We start from the raw sequence: 21364 nt of genomic DNA, 5'->3' as shown, positions 1-21364 counted from the left end.
ATTATCATTACATTTGTTTGGGTTCAAGGTTGTCCTTTTGCTTTTGTTAGATTAGACCCGTCGGTGACGGAAAATTTAAAAAAAAAATCCACATGTTTTCAATTTCACTATCAAAATAATAGTTTATCTCTTGCGCTAAATTTATCATTTATTGCTTTTAAATGATTTAATTTTTCAACTTTAATTTTTATAATTTACTATTGATAACAATAAAAAAACATTTTAAATAACTTTCAATTAAATAGCTTTTTTGTTGAATGATTTTTTTATCTTTCTAGTTTATTTATTTAATATTTTATTATAATTTTTTATTTTCAAATACAATAAATTAATAAATAGTCCATATTTGTTGAAATATTTGTTTTTATCACAATATAAAAGTAAACTAAAATTGTTTTAAAGTAGAGCTTATAACAATATTTTAACAAAAATAAATAATTTTTGAAATAAAAATTTCAGTGATGCGAGGGAAAATAATAAAATAATTAATACTAATATTTTATTAATAATGAAATAAATTTATTGATAGGCTTTACTTGAGTTAATTTGATAAAAATAAAATTTTAATAATCAAAAAAAATATAATAAAAACAAAGAATTAAAATAATTGAATTTATAAAGTTAACAGACCAAAGTAATCATTTAACATTCTATAAGAAATAAAAAATAATACACTTTTATGATATCTAGAATAATTATAATTATTTTTCTAAAAAATATCATAAAAATCAAATATCATACTTTAGTGATTTTGTCTAATTATTTAGAAGAGGAAGAATGAGGATAATAATAAGACCCTTTTCATCAATAGCCAAGAGAGATTTATAGTGATTTCGTCTAATTATACCAAATATAGAATCGTTATGGTTATTGTAGACCGAAAGATTCGACAAAGAATCGTTATCGTTAGTACTCGAATCGTAACCTCTAAGAATAACAAAGATTCCTTATATCTCTCTTAAATGATAACTTATTTAATATTTTAATTTTGAATCCAATAATTAGTTTTAAATTGAAGCTTGATATATCTCTCTTAAATGAATACTAAAAAATCAATATATTAAGAAATAGGGCAAAATGTACAAATGGTCCCAGATTATATGATATTACTTTATAAAGTATCATATATATTAAAAGTTATAAAATAGTCCTTCGATTATAGGGAGTTACTCTGTTGAGTTCCTTAACTATTAAAAGTTACAAAATGGTCACTCTACTGTTCATTATGTTCCAAACTCATCATTTTTGGTTAAAAAATCAACGACAATTTGAGTTGTACGTTAACATATTGACTAAGATATGATAAAATCTAATCTCATAATCTCAAACGACTATCATATCTCAGTCAACATGTTGACATTAAGCTCAAATTGTCGTTGAATTTTTAACAAAAAAATGATGATTTTGGAATATAATGAATAGTCGATAGATTATTTTGTAATTTTTAATAGTTGAGAGACTTAACGAAGAAACTCTGTGAAACTATATTTTGATATAACAGTTAGGGCAAAATTTTTTTGGACTTGAATTGAATTTATTCAAAGTTTTCAAAAAATAATTAAAGTCCATTTAACTTGGAATTGAGAACAAAATGTTTTTCTGGACAAGAAGTACCGATACTGTTCTTACAATATTGATACCTCATGAACAATACTGATATTATTCATATGGTACTGATACCTTAGGTAAGGGAAGTATCGATACTCACTAGGTAGTACAATTACTGCCATCATTGCTCAAATTCCAGAATGCAAAAATAGTATTGATTTCCAAAGGGGTACCGATACTATTTTACATAGTAGCATCGATACCATAGGCATAGTATCAATACCATCAGACCCCAAACGACTCCTAATCATTCCCAACGACTATAAATGACCACAACTTCATTCCAATATATAAATACAAGTTGAGGACACTTGAAGAAGGGTGAGAACACCTATCCAAGCAATCAAACACAAGAGAAGAGTTTTTCCAATCTTATTTTATCTCTCTTGTAAATATTAGTGTTTTAGTGAGTTGAATTTGTAAACACCCTACCTTTAAGAGGTTATTTTGTTTACTTCTTTTTACCTTTTGTAAAAAGGGATTGATTTTATCTTAGCCAAGTGAAAAGATAGGGAGTGTAAATTTTATCTCTTGATCCTTGAAAAAGAAAGAACAAATTAGTGAATTTGTTAGAAAATCCTAAGTGAGGAGCTTAGGCAGTGGAAGTAGACTTGGTTGAGAAGTCGAACCACTATAAATTTCTTGTGCCAAATTTCTCTATCTTTTACTCTCCTTATTCCCTAAACAAATTTTTGTCAATTCACCCCCTTTCAATCTTTTGGTTGATCAATTTAAGCTTCCGGAAATCCTAACAAACTCCCTATAATCGAAGGAACATTTTATGAATTTTAATAGATAACGGACTCAATAAAGCATTTTCCTATAAATAGGGAATCATTTATGTACTTTACCTTAAGAAATAATATTTTTACTTTAAAACACGTTGTGTATTATTTTATTGGGTAAAATACAAATTTGGTAACTGAACGTTACTCTCTCTCTTATTATACTTTTTGTACTTTAAATATTTTCAATTTTCTCACTAAACCTAATACATTGAGTTTTTTTTTTATCACTCAGCTGTTTCCCCACTAATGAAGTTATGACGTGATTTTTTTACCAAAAATTTCAATGCATATAGTTCAATGATTAAATTGAAAAAAAATAGAAGTATAGTGAGTGAAATAGGAGAGATAGAGAGAGAGTAAAGTTCAGTGATTAAATTTATAATTTACTTATTAAAAAATCACGTCATAACACCGTTAGTGAGGAAACAACTGTGTGACTAAAAAGAATATAATGCATTAAATTTAGTGAGAAAATTGAAAAAAATTAAAGTACAATGAGTGAAATAGGAAGAGTAAAATTCAATTATCAAATTTGTAGTTTACCCTCTTCATTTAATGGCCGTAGTTAGTTAGGGATGTTGATTTGGTTTAAAGTAACGAATTGAATTAATTAAAATTTATTTTATTTGAATAAAAAATAATTTATTCTAATAATTAATAAAATATGAAAATAAGCGAATTTAAATTGTTTTGGTTAGTTTAAAAGGATATATATTTTTTGTTTTGAAATTTATCTGAATAAAGTTATGGTTGCTTTTTGTTATTTACCTTATTTAAATCACTCAATAAAAATATAAACCAAAAAGAGAAAAACTGTAAAAGAAAATGTATTTTGTGTGAAGTCCTTTTCTTTATTCCCCTATCTTTTCCTTAATTACACATGAAAGGTGTTTTCTTTTCTAAAAAAAATAATAATTACAATTTGAATTTTTCATCCCTCTTCTCCTTTTTTAAATTACTTAATTGCCACACCTCGATGCTCGTGCTTATAGAACGTGGCCCATAGTTCCTTCCCCACAAGCATTCAGTTTACAAAATGTATTTAAAGTCCCTTCTCCTCTACCCAACTTCGAACCGAAAAGAGACGCGCTGTAATTAAATACCCCAAACGAGGTTAAAGTTGTCTTTTGACACCGGTTCTCTCTTCCCGCGAGCGAGAGAAAGAGGACTCGTGGAAGCTTTGATCGCGTGATGCGTGGTGTTGTGTGATAACAGGGCCAGAACATGGCTACGCGAAAAACCCTTCCTCTCTGCCGTATATTTTCACTTCTTCGAAATAACGGTTCTAGGATTTCATGATTTATGCGAAGAGAAATCAAACATTCTAACCCTAACGATCTCTACTTTTTTTGTTCTTTCCCATTTGATCACCCTTTTTCTTCTTGTTTTTTTCGGCTGATTTCACTGTAAATATATTCTGGTAAGATTTGTTCTCGTCTTCTTCGATGATTTTCCTGCATTGCATCATTTCAGAACGTTGACGTTTTGTTTTGTTTTTTTTTTCTTGGATGAGCGGAGATAGAGGTAGAGAGATGCGAGAGTTAGTGAAGGTGTTGTACATAGTAGTAGTGGACGAAGATGAGAAGAATGGTAAGGATACGTCGTCGTTTCGATACACTCGTTCCGTTCTTCAGAGTACTCTCCAACTCATGGGCTGCAAAGCTCGTCATGCTTTCAAGGTTTGTCTTCCGTTACTTCTATTCTCTTAATAATTGATTTACGATTTCGATCGATGAAATTTGTGGATTTACGATTTCGGTTGATAGAATTTGTTTGTTTCTTTTATACTTTTCTTGGATGGGTAAAATTATAAATACCATATAGTAGATTAAACTGCGGCCGGTTAGTTTATGGATCTGTATTACTTATAACTTGTTCTATAAATTTCCTTTCCTTTCGAGATTTACATTTTTTTCGGGATGTAATGGTAAGTCCCGACAGTTTGATAGTAATATATGTATATATACCTTCTCTATTTATCCCCAAAAATAAAATAAAGTTCAGCATCTTGTCGCTGTCATAAAATAATGACTGAATATTTATCTCATTAGATTTTATGGTCTTACTTGTTTCTGCCTTTCAGACCTTTGTGAATGATCGAAATCAATTTGGATCAAATCAGTTTTGATCTGTTTATCATTTTTGTTGATACATTTGCATTCTAGATCCTGTTCCACCATGTGGTCCCATCATCGTTTTCTGAATTGCCTTAAATTAATTGCCTTGTAAAAGCATATGCATATCAAGGTTGAGAGTCTTTTCCTCAATCAGACGCCTTCATTGAATTCTTATTATAATCTATACTGATCCGATTCTCTGTCGTCCAGTCACTGTTGACATTATTATTATTTTAGCGTTAATAATTTTAGGTTTGGAGTTTTGCATGTCGTTTCAAATTTAATTTTCTAATTTGACATGATTGTTTTTCTTTCACGTTTCTACAAATCTTACGGCAAGTGAATCCTTATTCTTATTGTATTGTTTGTATTTCTTACCAGATTAGCCAGAGGGTTTTTGAATTGATAAGAAATGAACCGTTTTATGACTCTCTCCTTCATGAGGGAAGTGAAACATTAAGTTCTGATGGTCTCAAAGGGAACTCTGAGAAGGAAGATGTTCGATCCACCAATGGTGGCTTTCATCGAGCAGAGGCAGGAATCTATTTAGTTTCAGATAAAAATGATCGAAATAAGAGTATACCATTCGAGTTGTACAAAAGGCGCACGTCAGTTATTGTTAGAAGGGAAACTTTCTTTGATGTTGTTTGTGAAACTCTGTCTGAATATAAGTACGTGGGCCCTAACCAGAGAGCTGACTTGGTTTTGGCATGCAGGTATCGTGCAACTGGGACATCTTATACCTACCCAAATATTTTGCACTGAACATGTCCTGTAATTGATTGCTTGCATTTTGAATCTGCAAATATTCCTTCAAAAGAAATCTGGTATTTTTTTGAGCTTGTAGATTGGTAACTCCTTTCAGATATTCTCTCTTTATTTGACATGATTTTTTTTCATAGAACATATTTCAAGTGAGACTATTAAAATGAGTTACTCCAGCAAAATTTCCGTTGTTTGCCAATTGTACTATTCATCCTTTCAGTGTTTTTGCCAACAAGAGAGTTCATCATCGCAAGTATTGCATAATATTTGAATGTAACATGTTTATTTATCTTTAATGCCTAGCTGTTGCAAATTTACATTTATGATATGATCCAGGATTGTGATGGTTTTAGAATGGTCTTGTTCAATGTCCTTTGCTTGCATCAGATGCAAGAACGTTCTTGTTTCTCATTGTAACTGTATTTGGTCTTCACTGCAGAATACGAGAGAGGAAGGAATCTGTAACTGTGCTGTTGTGTGGTACTAGTGGTTGTGGAAAATCTACTTTGTCTGCTTTGCTGGTATATTTTCATATTAGTGTTGTGGCACTAATGTTTGTGACTGCCATCACATAATAGCTAATCTTGGTGATTTGATATGTTGTGCAGGGTGGTAGGTTGGGAATTACAACTGTGATTTCAACCGACTCCATTCGCCACATGATGAGGAGTTTTGTGGATGAGAAGGAGAATCCTCTACTTTGGGCTTCAACTTATCATGCTGGGGAGTGCTTGGATCCTGTGGCAGTTGCAGAAGCAAAGGCTAAAAAAAGGGAAAAAAAGTTGTCTGGCATTGCTCAATCACTTGTTAGGGACGAAGAAGCTGATGGTTCTTTTTGCAAGGGGGGCCGGGCAATGGATTGTGGTTCTACTAATACCGACTTGATCAGTTCCAAACAGATGGCAGTTGAAGGGTTCAAGGCACAAAGTGAGATGGTAATCGACAGTCTAGACAGACTAATTACTGCATGGGAAGAGAGGAAAGAGTCTGTGGTTGTTGAGGGTGTTCACCTAAGCCTTAATTTTATTGTAAGTATTCATTTTTTTGGTTTCCTGTATCAAAAATGTTTTGTCCTGAACTTTGTTTATTCTTATATCAATTTTTGATCTTGTCCAGATGGGGCTTATGAAGAAACACCCTTCAATCATACCATTCATGATTTACATTACAAATGAAGACAAACACTTGGAAAGATTTGCAGTTCGTGCGAAGTACATGACGTTGGACCCTGCTAAAAATAAGTATGTAAAGTATATAAGGAATATCAGGACGATACAGGATTATCTATGTAAACAAGCAGACAAGCATTTGGTCCCCAAAATAAACAACACAAACGTTGACAGAAGCGTGGCAGTCATACATGCCACTATTTTCAGTTGCCTCCGCAGGTATGAAGCTGGGGAGCCACTTTATGATCCTATAACAAACACTGTTGCAGTGGTTGATGAGGAGTATCGGAGCAAGTGTGCTGCCAATTCACTAAGCTCCAAGGGAATGTTTCAGTTGATCCAGAGGAATGGTTCTTGTAGGCAACTGATGGCCCTTCTTAACACTGATGGTTCTGTAGCAAAAGCTTGGCCAGTTGAATTGGTTGATAGTAATGGAAAACCTATATCTGGCCATGGGACTGCGGGTGGAATAGGCATTCCCTTGTATGGACCATTAAAATTTGGCAGGGCTGAACCTGTTAATCTTCAATTCGGTCACTTTGGAATTAGTGCCTGGCCTAGTGATGGTGGTACAAGCCGTGCTGGAAGTGTGGACGAATCAAGATATGATGGTACCGATAATGGTAGTAGGTACGAATCTTCTTGCTGTAGCTCACCAAGGATGTCCGACGGTCCGGCAAAAGAGGTAGCCTTTTTTACTATATGTGTTTCTTTTCCGAACACTCTTTACCAATGATTTAGTTACTGTTGTCATGTATATTTCAAAGTAGATGAAAGTTACCTTTAATGCTAACAGTGTGGATATTTCATGCCGTGCTTATTTTGCACTTGGTTTACCGGTTCTCTTTCTCACAGCTGAAGGAGGAAAATTCAGTGTATGACAGTGATGAAGAAGTTGACGATCCACCTGAGGTAGACAGTGATGAGGATATTTGTGATGACGGTGACCAAGAGGTCCATGAGGAGGTATGTACTTGTCTAGACTTACAGTGGGCGATATATATAAATATAAATATAAATATAAATATATAATTACATTGATTCCAGGGATGAAGTTGCAAAGCAAACTACATTGCAACCTGCCAAGCAATTTACTTGCTTTATTTCGAGTGGATTTTGCTCTAATTTTTCTTCAATTTCTGTTCTAACAGGTAGGATCTGTGGATGAAGGCTCGACAAAGTCGGATGAAGAGTACGATGATTTGGCATTGCAAGATGTGATGAAGAATGGCTACTTCCCTGATGATGAAGAATTCCATCATGATAAGATAGTGGCATTTTGTGGGGATCAATTGACATTCCCTAGAACTAGAAGTATAAGGAAACAGTTTTCGGAGCCCCAAAGCTCTTGGTCTTCCGTCCTTTCGGAGAAGATGGAGAAGGGAGTGGCAGCTTTTGGCAATGGTAAAAATAAAGTGCGAAAACGATCCCTCAGCATTTCCACCTTGGGGAAACGTGGGTCCATAATTGGCGATCCCATGCTTTTTGGGGCCCATGAGAGATAGATAGCAACACGCTACTAATAGTTTAGTTTGATGTTAACTTTTATGGCTCGTTAGTTTCTGGGTAATTTAATCCTAGTTGCTATCACTGTGTTGTGATGCTTCGGAAATGACAATGACCTTTCCTGTTATTTTTTTTTTCTTTTCAGCGATTTAATGTTAGTTTTTGGTTTTTGATGCATGCCGTAATCAGATTTTGGGTTCAAGTTCACCCCGAGTAAATTAGGAACTAATAATCAATGTACTGGTTCCTAATACTCGGCATCTTTTTTCAAATGGGTAAACTATATAAATGGTTTTAAAAGGGTAAAAAGTATAAATAGTGTAGTGGTGATCTGTGATCATAAGTAAATTTTTTTCTCTATTTATACTTCAGTTATTCAATATTAACAATCTTTATTGCAAGTGTTTGAACTAATTATTACAATGATTTATTGGAGGCCAAATCCTATGGTTAGTACTTATATTATGAACAAGTTGTTAGTTTTTTGTTGGTCTCCCGATCCTAAGGTTTTACCAGTACTCTAGACCGACCGCCATTACATACTTGATTTTGGTGGGTGAGTCTTGACGAAATACTTTATGCGGATTAAATTCATAATTTAGACCTAACTTTTAGATTCAACGAATTACTACTATTTAATTAGTGACTCTGCTGAGTAGAAATCACTATCTAAGAATGAACTCATTTTTGTCATAATTATAAAATTCAGATATTAAAATAGTTGTAAAATTCATATATATAATTCTTTCACACTATAACTGGTATTTTAAGAATATTTGTAAAATTCAGATATGAAAATGGTTAAAATATAAATGTAGTCAAATTTAGATAGTAAGGTGTTCTAATGGGAAAAAAACCATACTAATAATTGTGCATTGCAAATTTTAAGCTCCGCCCTGAAAATTTTGTTTATGACTGAAAAAGTTCCTTTCAATTTTCCTCTTATAGATATTATTTTGCTGAGATCTAATCTCAATATTTTTAATTATTGAGAGATTTTACAAGAAATAAGGGTTTATTAATTAGTAATTATTTTTCCTTCGCTTCATTGATGCTTTTAATAAAAGCAATATTCAGGGCAGATTCTCCTGCCACTGGCTGGAATTTTTCTCTTCATTCTCAGGGTAAGCGACACTCTTTCTATGTATTTGATTCTTTCCCTCTCTTTCTTGCTTATTTTCTGAAATCCCATCTCGTTACTGTTTGCTGAATTTTATTTGCTCATGGTAGAATTTTGGGCTTTTTTTGTTTTCCCAAGTTTTAATGTTTCGGGTCAGATTTAACCTGGGTTCGCTTTAGCTTTGATGGTAAGCTTCAAAGCTTGGTGAGATTGACAAAATTATTCAACTATTTTTGCGTAAAGTTTGGGACTGGGGTTTCTTTCAAGCTGAAACGTGGAATTGAAAAGCTGGGACTTTCGGTGATTGAGGTCGGTCTCTATCATATTGTTATTGAACAAACTAATTTCTTTGGCTAGAAATTGGATTCTTCCGTATAGCTTTATTTGAAATTTTAGGTTGTGTCCGCTGTTTTTAGAATGCTTTTATTGAGCTGAATTCTTTGGGTTCGTATAAGTTATGTGGATTATACGAAGCTTTGCATTGTATGCTTCGAAGAAATTGATGGTATTTTCATTGTTGCGATGAGTTGCATTTAGAATGCTTTGTTTATGAGTTGCTCGGAATTAATGCTTTGCTGAATTATGGAGATTTTGAGCCTAATGTTTGGTATAAAAGGAACCTTATAGTATAAAAACACAGTTGGATTTTCTTACCATTCAAAGTCCACCAATGCCGATGTGATTATCGCTTAGTGCCAAAATTTATCCCTGGTTTCATAGAAATAAAATCTGGATTTATTTGAATGCTTTAATTTATCCTAGAGCACTTCCTTCAGAAAAAACCTCTCTCTCTCTCTCTCTCTCCCCCCCCCCCCAAAACTAAAAGTTTACATAGGACCTAACTTATTGCTTGTGTAAACAACATTGAAATGATTATAGACTTTTTATTGGACAATTCCAAGTTAGAAGAAACAGGGCATATTTTTCTTGGACAGAAATTGGGCTTCAATGAACCTAAATAAGAGGATTCATCGCCGTGAGTGGTATCCTTGTTAGAGTATCTGTGGGCATGAAGAAAATATGTTTTACTTGTACTCTCTAAATGTATATCCTTTGTATTTCTTAGACAATATAATTTGGTGATGCTTAATCAGAATGGCTTTTGCTCATGATAGTATTGCTGGCCCGTCTGATTCAATTCGTCTGCTGTCCCCCCCCCCCTACATGTTATGTTGTTGAGACTGTTATTTTTTATATTACTTCTGCTGGCCTTAATGAACCAGCCCTTTTCTTAGCTGTATGGTTGGCAACTTTATCCTGTTGTCTTTGCATTCAACATTCTAGATTCTTTTACAAGGTTGAGGTATTAAACTGCTGCATTCAATCGTACTGAGTGAAAAAAATTCAGGTTAGTCGAGTTGGCGAGTCGTATTTTATCAACTTAAAAACAGCTGATGAGCTTGATGCCTCATCTTTTATATTCTTGATCTCTGTTAAACTATCTTTCAGACACTAGTGTTTTAGTATTGTTCATTCTACTTTGAACGAGACCTTATTGAATTCTTTTGTCATGGTTTTTTCTTTTCTTTTCCCCTTCATCGTAAAATGAAATCAGAGTTGTTTGTATATTTCTCTGGTTTTAAGTTTACATGTTGCTTTGTTAACCTTTGAAATGCTTACATAGAAATAATTGCTTTATTCCAGGCTCACTTGGTGTTGTAATACTGCTTTGTTTATAATTCAGCCCTGTTAGCCTCTTGTATCACTGCTCAGCATGAACAACCAATGTGGTGAAGATCATGTAAGTCGTTGAATCTCGCTGATTGTTTTGTAGTATTAAAAATTTGGGAGTTTAAATGTGTTGTTTTGTTCAGGATGAAGCAACTGTCATTGGGTTTGAAGTGCCGAGATCACCCGAATCAAGTTATAATAATCCGTATCCCGGGAGTGAAGATGATGCACGTGACCCGCCAGTTGTCCCTCCTCACCTACATCATTCGTTGCTTAGCTACCCCTCAAGTCTGAATGCTTCTGGTAGTATCCCTTTACCAGAAAATGTGATTCTAAATCATCTTTACATTGAAAACAGCGAGGCACCTAGATCTGTAGTGGCACTTGGGTTTACTCACCGTTTTCGTTCAAAGCATGTTACTGTCGTGCTATACAAACCAGTACCGAGGAGGGGGAGTACCAGTACTTAAGATATGAAAACATTGAATGCGCCTTCACGTCGGGTTGGTTGGTTGGCCCTTGTGATGGGATTAGTTGCAATAGGCTCAGATAGGGAATTAGGGGAAAGAATATTGAATGTGATGAATTCAACGATTGCTATGTAAATTCAAGTCCGTACAAAATAATGATGCCACTGTCCATCAAATTCAACGATGAACCCTCCCCTAGTTGATGAAAATGAAATCAAGGGTACACATGAAAGTACATTTTTCAAATCCTTACAGATTTGCTTCATCTTCTAACATTTTATATTCTATATATTCGCTTTTTTATTAATCTGGGTCGATCTACAAGTATTAGTAGTTGTTCTAGAGATTCTCAATTTGATAATGAATGTTCAAATACCCTATAAAACTTGATTTTGTACATAGTCTATATATTCATATAATTTCATATTATTGTTTCTAATAATTTTAGAGATGATTATTTTAATATATGATTGATAAAATAAAATACATCTACGAGTGGTTTTTAAGAAGATGATAGATTTATATTTATTTACCTTTTAACTTTTTTTATAAAAAAATAATTTAAACACACTTATTAGATTATAAATATCACTTATGAAAATATATTTTTTTCTCTAATTTTGATCTAAATGATAAATTCAATTTTAAGATCACTTTATGATTTTCCCCCTCAGCCATGCAAAAGTTGAATTTTAGTCTATGTTTTTTTGAGTAGGCTCCTGCAAAATTGAATTAGCTAATAATTTACTTATTTACATTTTATAGTAAGAGCACTGAATTAGCTAATAATTTACTTATTTACATTTTATAGTAAGAGAATTAAATTATATTGAATCAAAATATAGGAAACGCATATTGTTTTTAAATACAATAGAGGGACCAAAAATATAATTTAACCTCTTTTTTATTCCATCATAGGTATTTATTACATGTAAATTTTGATAGTGTCTGTATGGTTTTTTTTTATATATTATAAAATCATGTTTAAAAAGTCATAAGTTGTGTATAATGTGGAAGAGACTAATAAACCTTTTCAAATTGATTAGAAAAGACGGTTGAATAAATGTAATATTAATTTAGATTAGAATAAAAAAGATATATAGTGTAACAGAGTCCAGGGTAGTTGGGAATCCTTAATCAAAGTCTAATGGAGTTGTTTTACATTAATTTAGATTAGAATAATGTGTCTTTAAAATTATTGAACAAGTAATTTAACCTAAAAAAATATAAGATGCTTTGATTAATTTTTTTAATGAAATTAATAAAAAATAAATTGAAAGAATTTTTTTTACACAAAACTTGACTTGTTGATCATCGAAATTCAAAGATTATTTATTTATTTTTGAAATAATTTTAAGTATTTACACAATAGTATTTGTTAATTATTTTTAAACTTAGAGATTGTTATTTATTTGTTTTTTAAATTTAAAAATAAATAGAATGTGATTTATTTTATAATATGGGATAAGTACAAGACATTATTTGTTTAAATATAACTCTCAACATTTAAACATTGAACGATCACACTCCTGACTTTTATGGTGCTTGAACCCGGATCCTCAGGAATAACAATAATTACTTTATCACTGAGGTAAGACTTGGGGGGTTGGTCATGGTTAGGAGTATGTAGGGGACCAACTAATAATGTTGGTCTAATACCTCATAGTTGATATAATATTTTGAAATGATGTTTGTTTAGATTTTTTTTTAAATAGTATGAGATAATATTTATTTAAAATTTTATCAATCACACATTCTACGTAGCTGCTCGAACCCGGAGGTTGTTCAATGGATTCAATAAATTTTAGTTCATTGTATTGTTTTTCAATCAAGTAATTTCAGTACCACATCATGTGCAGGTTCCTTGGGTTAGCTCAATTATAAATACCATACGTTCCCTCAGTACATTCATATATCCAAAAAGAAAAAGACTTAGCTATTTTCTTTGCATACATAGAGAGAATGGCAGAAAATGAAGATTCTATAGGGACTTCCATGCATGGAGTAACGGGCAGAGAGCAAACTTTTGCTTTCTCAGTTGCATCAAGTGACAACACCATGGCAAAATTTGCTCTACCCGTTGATTCAGAGCATAGGGCCACAGTTTTCAAAGTATTATCATTTGCTAAACCTCACATGAGAACCTTTCACCTTGCTTGGATCTCCTTTTTCACTTGTTTCATTTCTACTTTTGCTGCTGCACCCCTTGTTCCCATCATTCGAGATAATCTCGATTTAAAGCAGGCAGATATTGGTAATGCCGGGGTTGCTTCAGTTTCTGGAAGTATATTATCCAGGCTGGTTATGGGTGCAGTCTGTGACCTAATTGGTCCAAGATATGGGACTGCATTTCTTCTACTGCTATCGGCCCCAACTGTTTTCTCCATGTCTTTTGTTTCCGATGCACAGGGCTACTTAGCGGTCCGGTTCATGATTGGTTTCTGCCTCGCGACGTTCGTTTCGAGTCAGTACTGGACGACCATAATGTTCAATGGCAAGATCATAGGGCTTGTCAATGGATGTGCTGGTGGATGGGGTGATATGGGTGGTGGAGCCACTCAACTTTTGATGCCCTTGGCTTTTAATTTAATCAAAATGGCTGGTGCAACCCCTTTCACTGCCTGGAGGATTGCCTTTTTCATCCCTGCCTGGTTTAATGTCATTATGGGCATCCTTGTCCTAACCCTAGGCCAAGACTTGCCCGATGGAAACCTAAGTACCCTTCAAAAGAAAGGTGATGTTTCCAAAGATAAATTCTCCAAGGTAAAGTTTCTTTTAACTTGCTATGATCTATGACTATATGATTCAACAAATATGATGCTAATTTGCTTTCATTTGTTCAGGTTTTTCGATACGCCGTTACAAACTATAGAACATGGATCTTTTTCCTTCTTTATGGATTCTCAATGGGCATTGAATTGACTATTAACAATGTCATTTCAGGATACTTTTACGACAGGTACCGACTATCTTGATTTTGAAATTTCCAGAAGAAATTACGAGCATATTACCAAGGATGGACCTAAGCAGGCGGGCGGGAGCGGTTGCCTCTTCAAAAAAATATAAAATTATCTTATATTTTAAATTTTTCTATGTAATTTTATTGAAAATCCGTTTTCGCCTCTTAAATTTTATATGTTCAAGTTTACCCCTATTTCTTTTTTTAAATTTAAATTCGCTTCTAACATAAAATCTTATGTTCGTTACTACATATAACTATATGAATTTTTGTATGTACAAACAGATTTAGTCTGAAACTTAGCACTGCTGGGACTATAGCAGCAAGTTTTGGAATGGCCAACTTCTTTGCTCGTCCCTTGGGTGGCTACGCCTCCGATGTAGCAGCAAGAATGTTCGGCATGAGAGGCAGGCTATGGACCCTTTGGTTCTTCCAAACACTAGGAGGTGCCTTCTGTATCTGGCTCGGCCGAGCTGACTCCCTCCCCATTGCTATCTTAGCAATGATCCTTTTCTCAATGGGCACCCAAGCTGCATGCGGTGCAACCTTCGGGATCGTCCCATTTGTTTCACGACGATCGTTGGGACTGATATCAGGCCTCACCGGCGCAGGGGGGAACTTCGGGTCGGGTTTGACACAGTTAGTGTTTTTCTCCGGCTCCAGATTCTCGACCGCCACTGGTCTTTCGTTGATGGGCGTCACGGCTGTTGTCTGCACAATTCCGGTTGCGTTTCTGCACTTCCCACAGTGGGGAAGCATGTTCCGTCGTCCCTCGAAAGACCCAATCAAATCCACCGAGGAATACTATTACCTGTCGGAATGGAATGATGATGAGAAACAAAAGGGTTTACATGAAGGAAGCGTCAAATTTGCCGAAAACAGTCGATCGGAACGTGGGAAACGGGCCGGTAATGAGGTTTCTTCTGCACCCACTCCCCCAAACTCCACACCGGTCCACGTTTATTGTACACTGTATTAGTTTCAATCCACATATAATTAGCAATAAATTCGAGCATAGCTAATGCTGAAATTATCATATATTTTACCTTTTCTTATATTAATAATATATTCTATTTCTTAAAATTTATAAATCGATTTTTTAAAATTTTAAAACCTATCTCTAATGAAAAATCAGTCGTTCATCACTTGATGATAAATATACCTAACGTTGTTGAATGAATCTTAAGATTTATGATCACTTAAAATTTAAATCTTTTTATTTTTTAATTTTAAAATACTAAATTCTAAAAATTTATTATACACCAACGTAATCATACTGATTTAGAGTGATCGATAAATATATTTGATAATAAATAGATTTTAACCAAAAAAATGTTAATCCTAGATATCAAGAAATTAATATAAAACAATATATTTTCAAGAGATAAATTTTGATGTGATTTAGATCTTATTTATCAAATGATAAGTTCAGAAATATTTTATGCAATAAGCATATATATTAATAATACAAACTTTTTATATATGATGGATATAAATAAAATTTCAAGTTGAACATAATTAATAAAATGAATAATTAATCGATTTTTTTAATTTTAAGATGGACACGTGCCCATCCCGAGAACAAGCTGCATCAGTCACTGTTTTTACCTCAACAAATGAAAGAAACAATAATATATTATAAATATAGATATCAAGAAGAATATAGATATATATATCTTATATATCTCAAAAATCGATATGTATCTCAAAAATCGATATATATCAAATTTTTAATTAGAATTTGAATTAATACCTAATAATTATTGTATTATAAATTTTAAATTTTTATCAAATTAACGTGTATTTTGTCTTACTTTTTCACCATGTACAGATGATTTATTAGGTACGAAAATTGGCTTTTATGAAGTGTTTATTCGAACTTTGAGTGCTAATGAAGAATACAGACCCGTCCGCGTTGAAAATCTGGCTCTTCCAATAACACGGGAGAGGATTTTCTAGAGAAAAAGGATAAATACTTAAAGAGCCCTTCAGCTAATTTTGTTTTGTTAAATAAGTCCTGTACTCTCGGTCTACCCAAATAAGTTCTAAACTTTGATTTGAATTTAAATTAACCTATATTTCAAATGCATTAAGCATAGATTCAATACAAGTTAGAGATTAAATGTCTATCGGTATTAGAGCTCCTATTAAAATGTAAGGACACTTATTTGGGTCTCATAAAAGTATTAAGGGGTTATATGAAGAAGCTAAAAAAGTTAAAGGGCTTCTAGAATATTAACCATATGCTAACAATATTCAAATGCTTTCAATGTTCTTCGAAAAACAAATTCAAACACTCATTAAACCCATATTTCCAAAACTTAAATTATGTAGCTTATACAAGTTGGGATTTATATTTTTAAAGTAAATGATTAAAAGTTTCGAGCTGAAACTCCGCATTTCCCTTAAAATGTGGGTTCAATACTCATAAGGAGTAAAATTTCTCTTCAAAAAAATAAATAAAACTTCAATTCTCTTTTATTTTAAAATCGTAACCTAATTATTAATGTTGGTAGTATTTTTTTTAAAATATAATTTGCTAATCTTACATGGTGATTAGGTTACTCATGTTGCATCATCTTTATGTTTATTAATAAATTTTGTTATTATTGTTGTTGTTATAATATTTAGGAGATACCATAGGTTTGAGTGCATTTAAACACACAATAACCTTTAATTTGTTGGATTTATATATGTTATTAGTAGTTTTAATTATTGTGATAGACATAAAATCTAAATATAAACGTAGTAGGGTTTTCCCTGGGTTTTTTTTATTCATACGTGGCTCTTTCTTTCTTTTTTGCTTGGCCGACGGTGACATTAACCTTAGTATTGGTTGTCGACAACTGCTGTTTCTTATTTGTCATTTATTTTTATAATTGGTAGTTATTTTCTTTTTTCTTTTTATTTTTCAATAATTATGCCTTTAGGACGCGTTTTCTCTGTCTTTATGACATATTTTATTTGTCTTTATGATATGTTTTCTATGTCTTTATAACACGTTTTCGGTCATTTGATCGTTCTTTTTGTTTTTATCTTTTTTTTTTCCAGGGTTTGATTAGACGATCTCTTGATTGATCAAGATGACATTTATTATCTTGACGATCTTCCCTGCTTTGGGCCCTCAGATTGATTAGATATGTGGTTGCATTCGTGGATAGCTTCTCACGTCGCTCGACTCTGATATGCGATTTTTCGATGGTCTTTCAGTAGTTTTCATCACTTTTTATGATTCGTTTACCGATGCAGTCAGATCTATTCGTATATTATTTTGATTGGGTTTTTAACCCTTTTTTTTACTTGGTCCTACATTTCAAGTGACTAGTTTCTTGTTTAATGGTTGCAAACATTTATCGTAATTTTGAGTGTTTTTCTTTTTAATAAGATTAGATACTTTTATTAAAAAAACCATTATTGTGCTCGACATAATAATAAAATTAACTCTTAAAATTAATATGTTTTTCCAACTCAACTCGTAAAGTTTTTCCTACGATGCAAACCTATATGATTGAAGTGTTCGTAAAATAAACTCGATTGAAGGAAAGTTGGACAAAATTATTAAATGATATTTATGAAGCTTATGGAATAAGGTACAATCATTTATAATATTTGTGAAGCTTTAGCAAGTCATTTTATATCTCAAAGCATGGGAATATGAGTATCGATATCTTAGTAGGGATAGATATCTAAGTAGATTACTGACATCTATTGTAATATGACCTTAAATTATCTTTTATCAATTACCAGTTGATATAGTGGTTGAGCTTCTCAAATAATATCTACGGTTCAAATTATGATTTTGTAAATGGAATGGACCGAGTTAAGAATATTACTCATGTGTTGCAATATTCACTTTAAAGTGATTGGCCAATGGATTAATATTGATAGTTATAAAAAAAAATATGTTTTCTATATTATCCAATCAACGTTCTTTAGAAATTAAAATTTTCAAATGTCTTTCAATAAACAATACCCCTTTAGCTTTGGGCTACCAATCCAACTGTTCCAACAAACATGGATGACATTTATATGTTAGGACCATGGTTTTTAGAACAGGACCGGTTAGCGAACCGGTCATGTTACCGGTTCACTGGTTCAACCGGTCTAATCGGTTCGATCGTTCGGAAAAACCAGACGACATCATAATTATTTAAAAAATTAAATAAAAAATATCAAAAATATTTAATAAAAAAATATTTTTTATATCACAAGTCATATTCAAAGCAAGTCATAACATATATAAGTTAAAAATCATAAAATCAAGTGAAACAAAATGATTCAAATTAACTACAACATAATATTTAAGGTAAAACATATTAAATAATAAATATAATTATATAACTATAATTAAAAAATAAATTTGGGGTTAAAAAATCATAACAAAATGATTTTTTTTTGTTTAATTTAAAAAAAAACAATTCCACATGGCTAAGAAACATAGAAGAGCATCCCAAAAGTCTAAAGAGTAAAAATATGAGAACAAAACAATCTCACATTGCTAAGAAACATAGAAGCGCATCACAACTAACTTCTATACATAATAGAGGTAATTTGACATTCAAAATCATGGAACCTTTTGGTGAGCATTGAGTGAACTATTATTTCACTTCAATCAAGCTCGAATTTTAGGCTTCATTCGAGCTTCTAATTTTTTTTTGAGTTCAAGCCTTTTTGAGTTCAAGTTTCAATATTATATTTCGAGTTTGAGTTGAACTTGATAATTTTTTAGCTTGTGAGTTTGAGTTGAGCTTACTTTTAAAGTTTTCAAATTTGAGTCGAGCTCAGCAATACTCAAGTTCGACTTGGCTCGTTTAACAAACGACGTTGTTTGTTTTAATTTTTAAAAAAAAAAACAAAAATCTCTGTTTTTCCCGGTTTTCAGCCGGTCCGGTTCGAACGGTTCATCGGTTCTGGCCAGTTCACTAATAACGGTTCAACCGGTTTAGATTGAACCGGACTAAACAACGATTTTCGGTTAAACCGGTTGAATCGACCGGTCCGATCCGATTTTCAAAACAGAGGTTAGGACTTGAAATAGGCCATCAAAACTACCAAAATGGCCGATTATACTAATGTTTTCTTGGACTAATGTTTGGACATGTAAAACTCATAACTTTCTTGAACGGTGTTAGTAACATGAAGAAATGATTATTGTTACAGAGAGTATTGTCTGATTTGACATTTGGCCTTGACTTCCTTGATGAAGATATCCATGTTGGTCTCTGATGACACTGCAGTTTCCAATATTGTCCTCATCTCTTTTACTTTGTTCCTATAATGATCCCCCTGATTGTCCACTCATCAGCCGGTTGACATTATCCGAAACTTGCTCCTTTGAAATGGGTGTTGTGTTGCTCAAATTAATCCCCATCTTCCAATCATCAACCACCAGTTTCCTGTTGGTGAATTGATCAGTTAACAAAGGGTAACACAGCAATGGAACCCCACACCAAGTACTCTCCAGTATCGAATTCCACCCGCAATGCGTTAAGAACCCTCCGGTTGCAGGGTGAGCCAGCACCGCATTTTGACAGCACCACGGTACGATCATCGCACGGTCGTTCACCTCCTCTCTGAATCCAAAGGGCAAGGGATCGACCACATCGGAGCTCACAATATCAGGTCGAAGAACCCAAAGGAAACTCACTTTGCTAAGGGCGAGCCCTTGAGCTATCTCTATAAGCTCGGTTCTTGTAACGTGGGCGTAGCTACCAAAAGAAACGTACAAAACCGAGCCGGGAGGCTTCTTGTCGAGCCATTGAGTGCAGTCAGACTCGGGCCAGAGGCTTGTAGCCGCACGGCTCTTGGTGAATCCCGGTGGGAAAATAGGTCCGATTGCGTAAAACGGGACTTTGGCATGTAGAGCTGTTATGGTATCGAGCTCAAGTTCTTGAACCGTGTTGCATAGAACAAAATCTGCATTTTTGACATCTTGGAATGCAGTGAAAATGATTTGATGAACAACCGATGTTGTATCGGTTTCTTGAAGGTAAGACATCGTGTCCTTGGGTTCAACCGCTGCAACTCCCGGTATGTAGTTTATGGCGTCTTCACGACGATCTGAGAAGAAGAAGAAGAAATCAAAGAAAAAGATTAATATTTGCAGAACCAAGATTTTCACCCTCAAATTTAAAGCTTACCTTTCTTGCCAAAGTGACCATTTTTCTTGAGAAGATCCAAGTGATAGTATAACGTAAACACCAAAGCCGGTTCCGTCCAATACGACACATAAAGCATCCCGAACTTGTTTGCAATCTTCGAAGGCCAAACGAAGAAAGTATCGGCAATCAAGCAATGAATCTTCTCCCCCGACTCAACTATCCGACCGATCAGTTCATCGACATGGGCCGAGAAAATATGCAACAATGAAGCCATGAACTGGTCGTGGTTCAACGACCGGTCGAACCCGAGAGGGAGACCGTCTGACACCGTGGTGTACGTTATGTCGAGGCCCGATCCTCGGACCGTGGCGAAGATATCAGAACCGATCTCCGGGTGAGCCTTGGCGGTCTGGTGGTGTACGAACTGTGTGTTGACGAAGGTGACGGTGAAACCTTTGGATGCTAGCTTTATGGCTAAGTTGACGGACGGGATTACGTGGCCTTGAAGAGGGTAAGGTACTAAGATTGCGTGGAGCTTTTGGGTCGAACTATCCGCCATTGTTGAAAGCTTGAGAATAAACTGGGTAGAGCAAAACGAAAGGCTTTCTTTATAGAGCTTGAGTTATTGACGGAAGTCCGTTCGTCGACGTCGTAACTAATTTCGCGGTGAACAAACTATAAACCTTTATTTTAGTAAACTAATGGCTTTCTTTTTCTTTCTATGTTTAGCCTTTCTTTTCTTTTAGTTTTGATTTTAATAATTTTTTAATTTTCTTCGTTCATTTTGATTTCTTTATTTTTCATAATTTAATTTTTCAATTTTTAGTGTCTTTTACATTTATTTTCTTAAATATTTTAATTAAATTTTAAATATTTTTTATTAAAAAAATCCTTTTAACTCAACATAAAAAAATTTAACCCTCAACCTTATCATCATCCATAATGAATTGTCACGTTGCTATTATGAATCATCATATTAGTGTCGCAAATTACTATGTTAGTATTTAAGGGTGAACAAAACTCTACTCGACTTAAAAAATCGATTTTGTTTTAATTTTGAGTTACTCAAAAAATAAAAAATTTGATCAAA

The 21364-nt window shown here is 33.4% G+C and overlaps 4 protein-coding genes across 5 annotated transcripts; 3 read left to right on the top strand and 1 right to left on the bottom strand.

Moving 5' to 3' along the window:
- Positions 1-3571: 3571 nt before the first annotated feature.
- LOC120168998 (P-loop NTPase domain-containing protein LPA1 homolog 1-like) lies at positions 3572-8127 on the top strand. Of its 2 annotated transcripts, none has more exons than XM_039177237.1 (8): positions 3572-3816; positions 3915-4075; positions 4895-5229; positions 5718-5799; positions 5887-6306; positions 6395-7132; positions 7303-7413; positions 7599-8127. In XM_039177237.1, exons 2-8 carry the CDS (start codon positions 3929-3931, stop codon positions 7950-7952), a joined length of 2187 nt encoding a protein of 728 aa, XP_039033168.1. In that variant the 5' UTR covers positions 3572-3816; positions 3915-3928; the 3' UTR covers positions 7953-8127. The 2 variants fall into 2 exon arrangements, with proteins under 2 accessions (XP_039033168.1, XP_039033169.1); XM_039177238.1 differs by having other exon boundaries at positions 3808-3816; positions 3921-4075.
- Positions 8128-9201: 1074 nt separating this feature from the next.
- On the top strand, positions 9202-11424 carry LOC120169021 (SNF1-related protein kinase regulatory subunit beta-3-like). Its single transcript, XM_039177255.1, has 3 exons — positions 9202-9382; positions 10718-10814; positions 10888-11424. Exons 2-3 carry the CDS (start codon positions 10788-10790, stop codon positions 11212-11214), a joined length of 354 nt encoding a protein of 117 aa, XP_039033186.1. The 5' UTR covers positions 9202-9382; positions 10718-10787; the 3' UTR covers positions 11215-11424.
- Positions 11425-13176: 1752 nt separating this feature from the next.
- On the top strand, positions 13177-15152 carry LOC120169004 (high affinity nitrate transporter 2.3-like). Its single transcript, XM_039177243.1, has 3 exons — positions 13177-13977; positions 14058-14173; positions 14459-15152. Exons 1-3 carry the CDS (start codon positions 13177-13179, stop codon positions 15150-15152), a joined length of 1611 nt encoding a protein of 536 aa, XP_039033174.1.
- A 4175-nt stretch (positions 15153-19327) lies between these two features.
- Positions 19328-20840, bottom strand: LOC120169003 (UDP-glycosyltransferase 86A2-like). Its single transcript, XM_039177242.1, is given in 3 exon segments — positions 19328-19459; positions 19461-20233; positions 20314-20840. Coding segments are annotated over 3 exon segments (1425 nt in total). The 5' UTR covers positions 20834-20840.
- Between the last annotated feature and the right edge of the window lie 524 nt (positions 20841-21364).

This window comes from Hibiscus syriacus, unplaced genomic scaffold (assembly GCF_006381635.1).
Source record: "Hibiscus syriacus cultivar Baekdansim isolate YM2019G1 unplaced genomic scaffold, ASM638163v2 tig00111743_pilon, whole genome shotgun sequence".
NCBI classification, from domain to species: domain Eukaryota; kingdom Viridiplantae; phylum Streptophyta; class Magnoliopsida; order Malvales; family Malvaceae; genus Hibiscus; species Hibiscus syriacus.
The sequence above is the reverse complement of the archived record's forward strand: the minus strand, read 5'-3'. Positions and strand labels throughout refer to the sequence as shown.

Bases quoted from the DNA above. Each gene is read 5' to 3' on its own strand.
- LOC120168998 (XM_039177237.1), top strand. From the start codon at position 3,929: ATGCGAGAGTTAGTGAAGGTGTTGTACATAGTAGTAGTGGACGAAGAT. The intron at 4,076-4,894 runs GTTTGTCTTCCG...ATTTCTTACCAG, and splicing joins AAGCTCGTCATGCTTTCAAG to ATTAGCCAGAGGGTTTTTGA. The intron at 6,307-6,394 runs GTAAGTATTCAT...GATCTTGTCCAG, and splicing joins ACCTAAGCCTTAATTTTATT to ATGGGGCTTATGAAGAAACA.
- LOC120169004 (XM_039177243.1), top strand. From the start codon at position 13,177: ATGGCAGAAAATGAAGATTCTATAGGGACTTCCATGCATGGAGTAACG. The intron at 13,978-14,057 runs GTAAAGTTTCTT...TCATTTGTTCAG, and splicing joins CCAAAGATAAATTCTCCAAG to GTTTTTCGATACGCCGTTAC. The intron at 14,174-14,458 runs GTACCGACTATC...ATGTACAAACAG, and splicing joins TCAGGATACTTTTACGACAG to ATTTAGTCTGAAACTTAGCA.
- LOC120169021 (XM_039177255.1), top strand. From the start codon at position 10,788: ATGAACAACCAATGTGGTGAAGATCAT. The intron at 10,815-10,887 runs GTAAGTCGTTGA...TGTTTTGTTCAG, and splicing joins ACCAATGTGGTGAAGATCAT to GATGAAGCAACTGTCATTGG.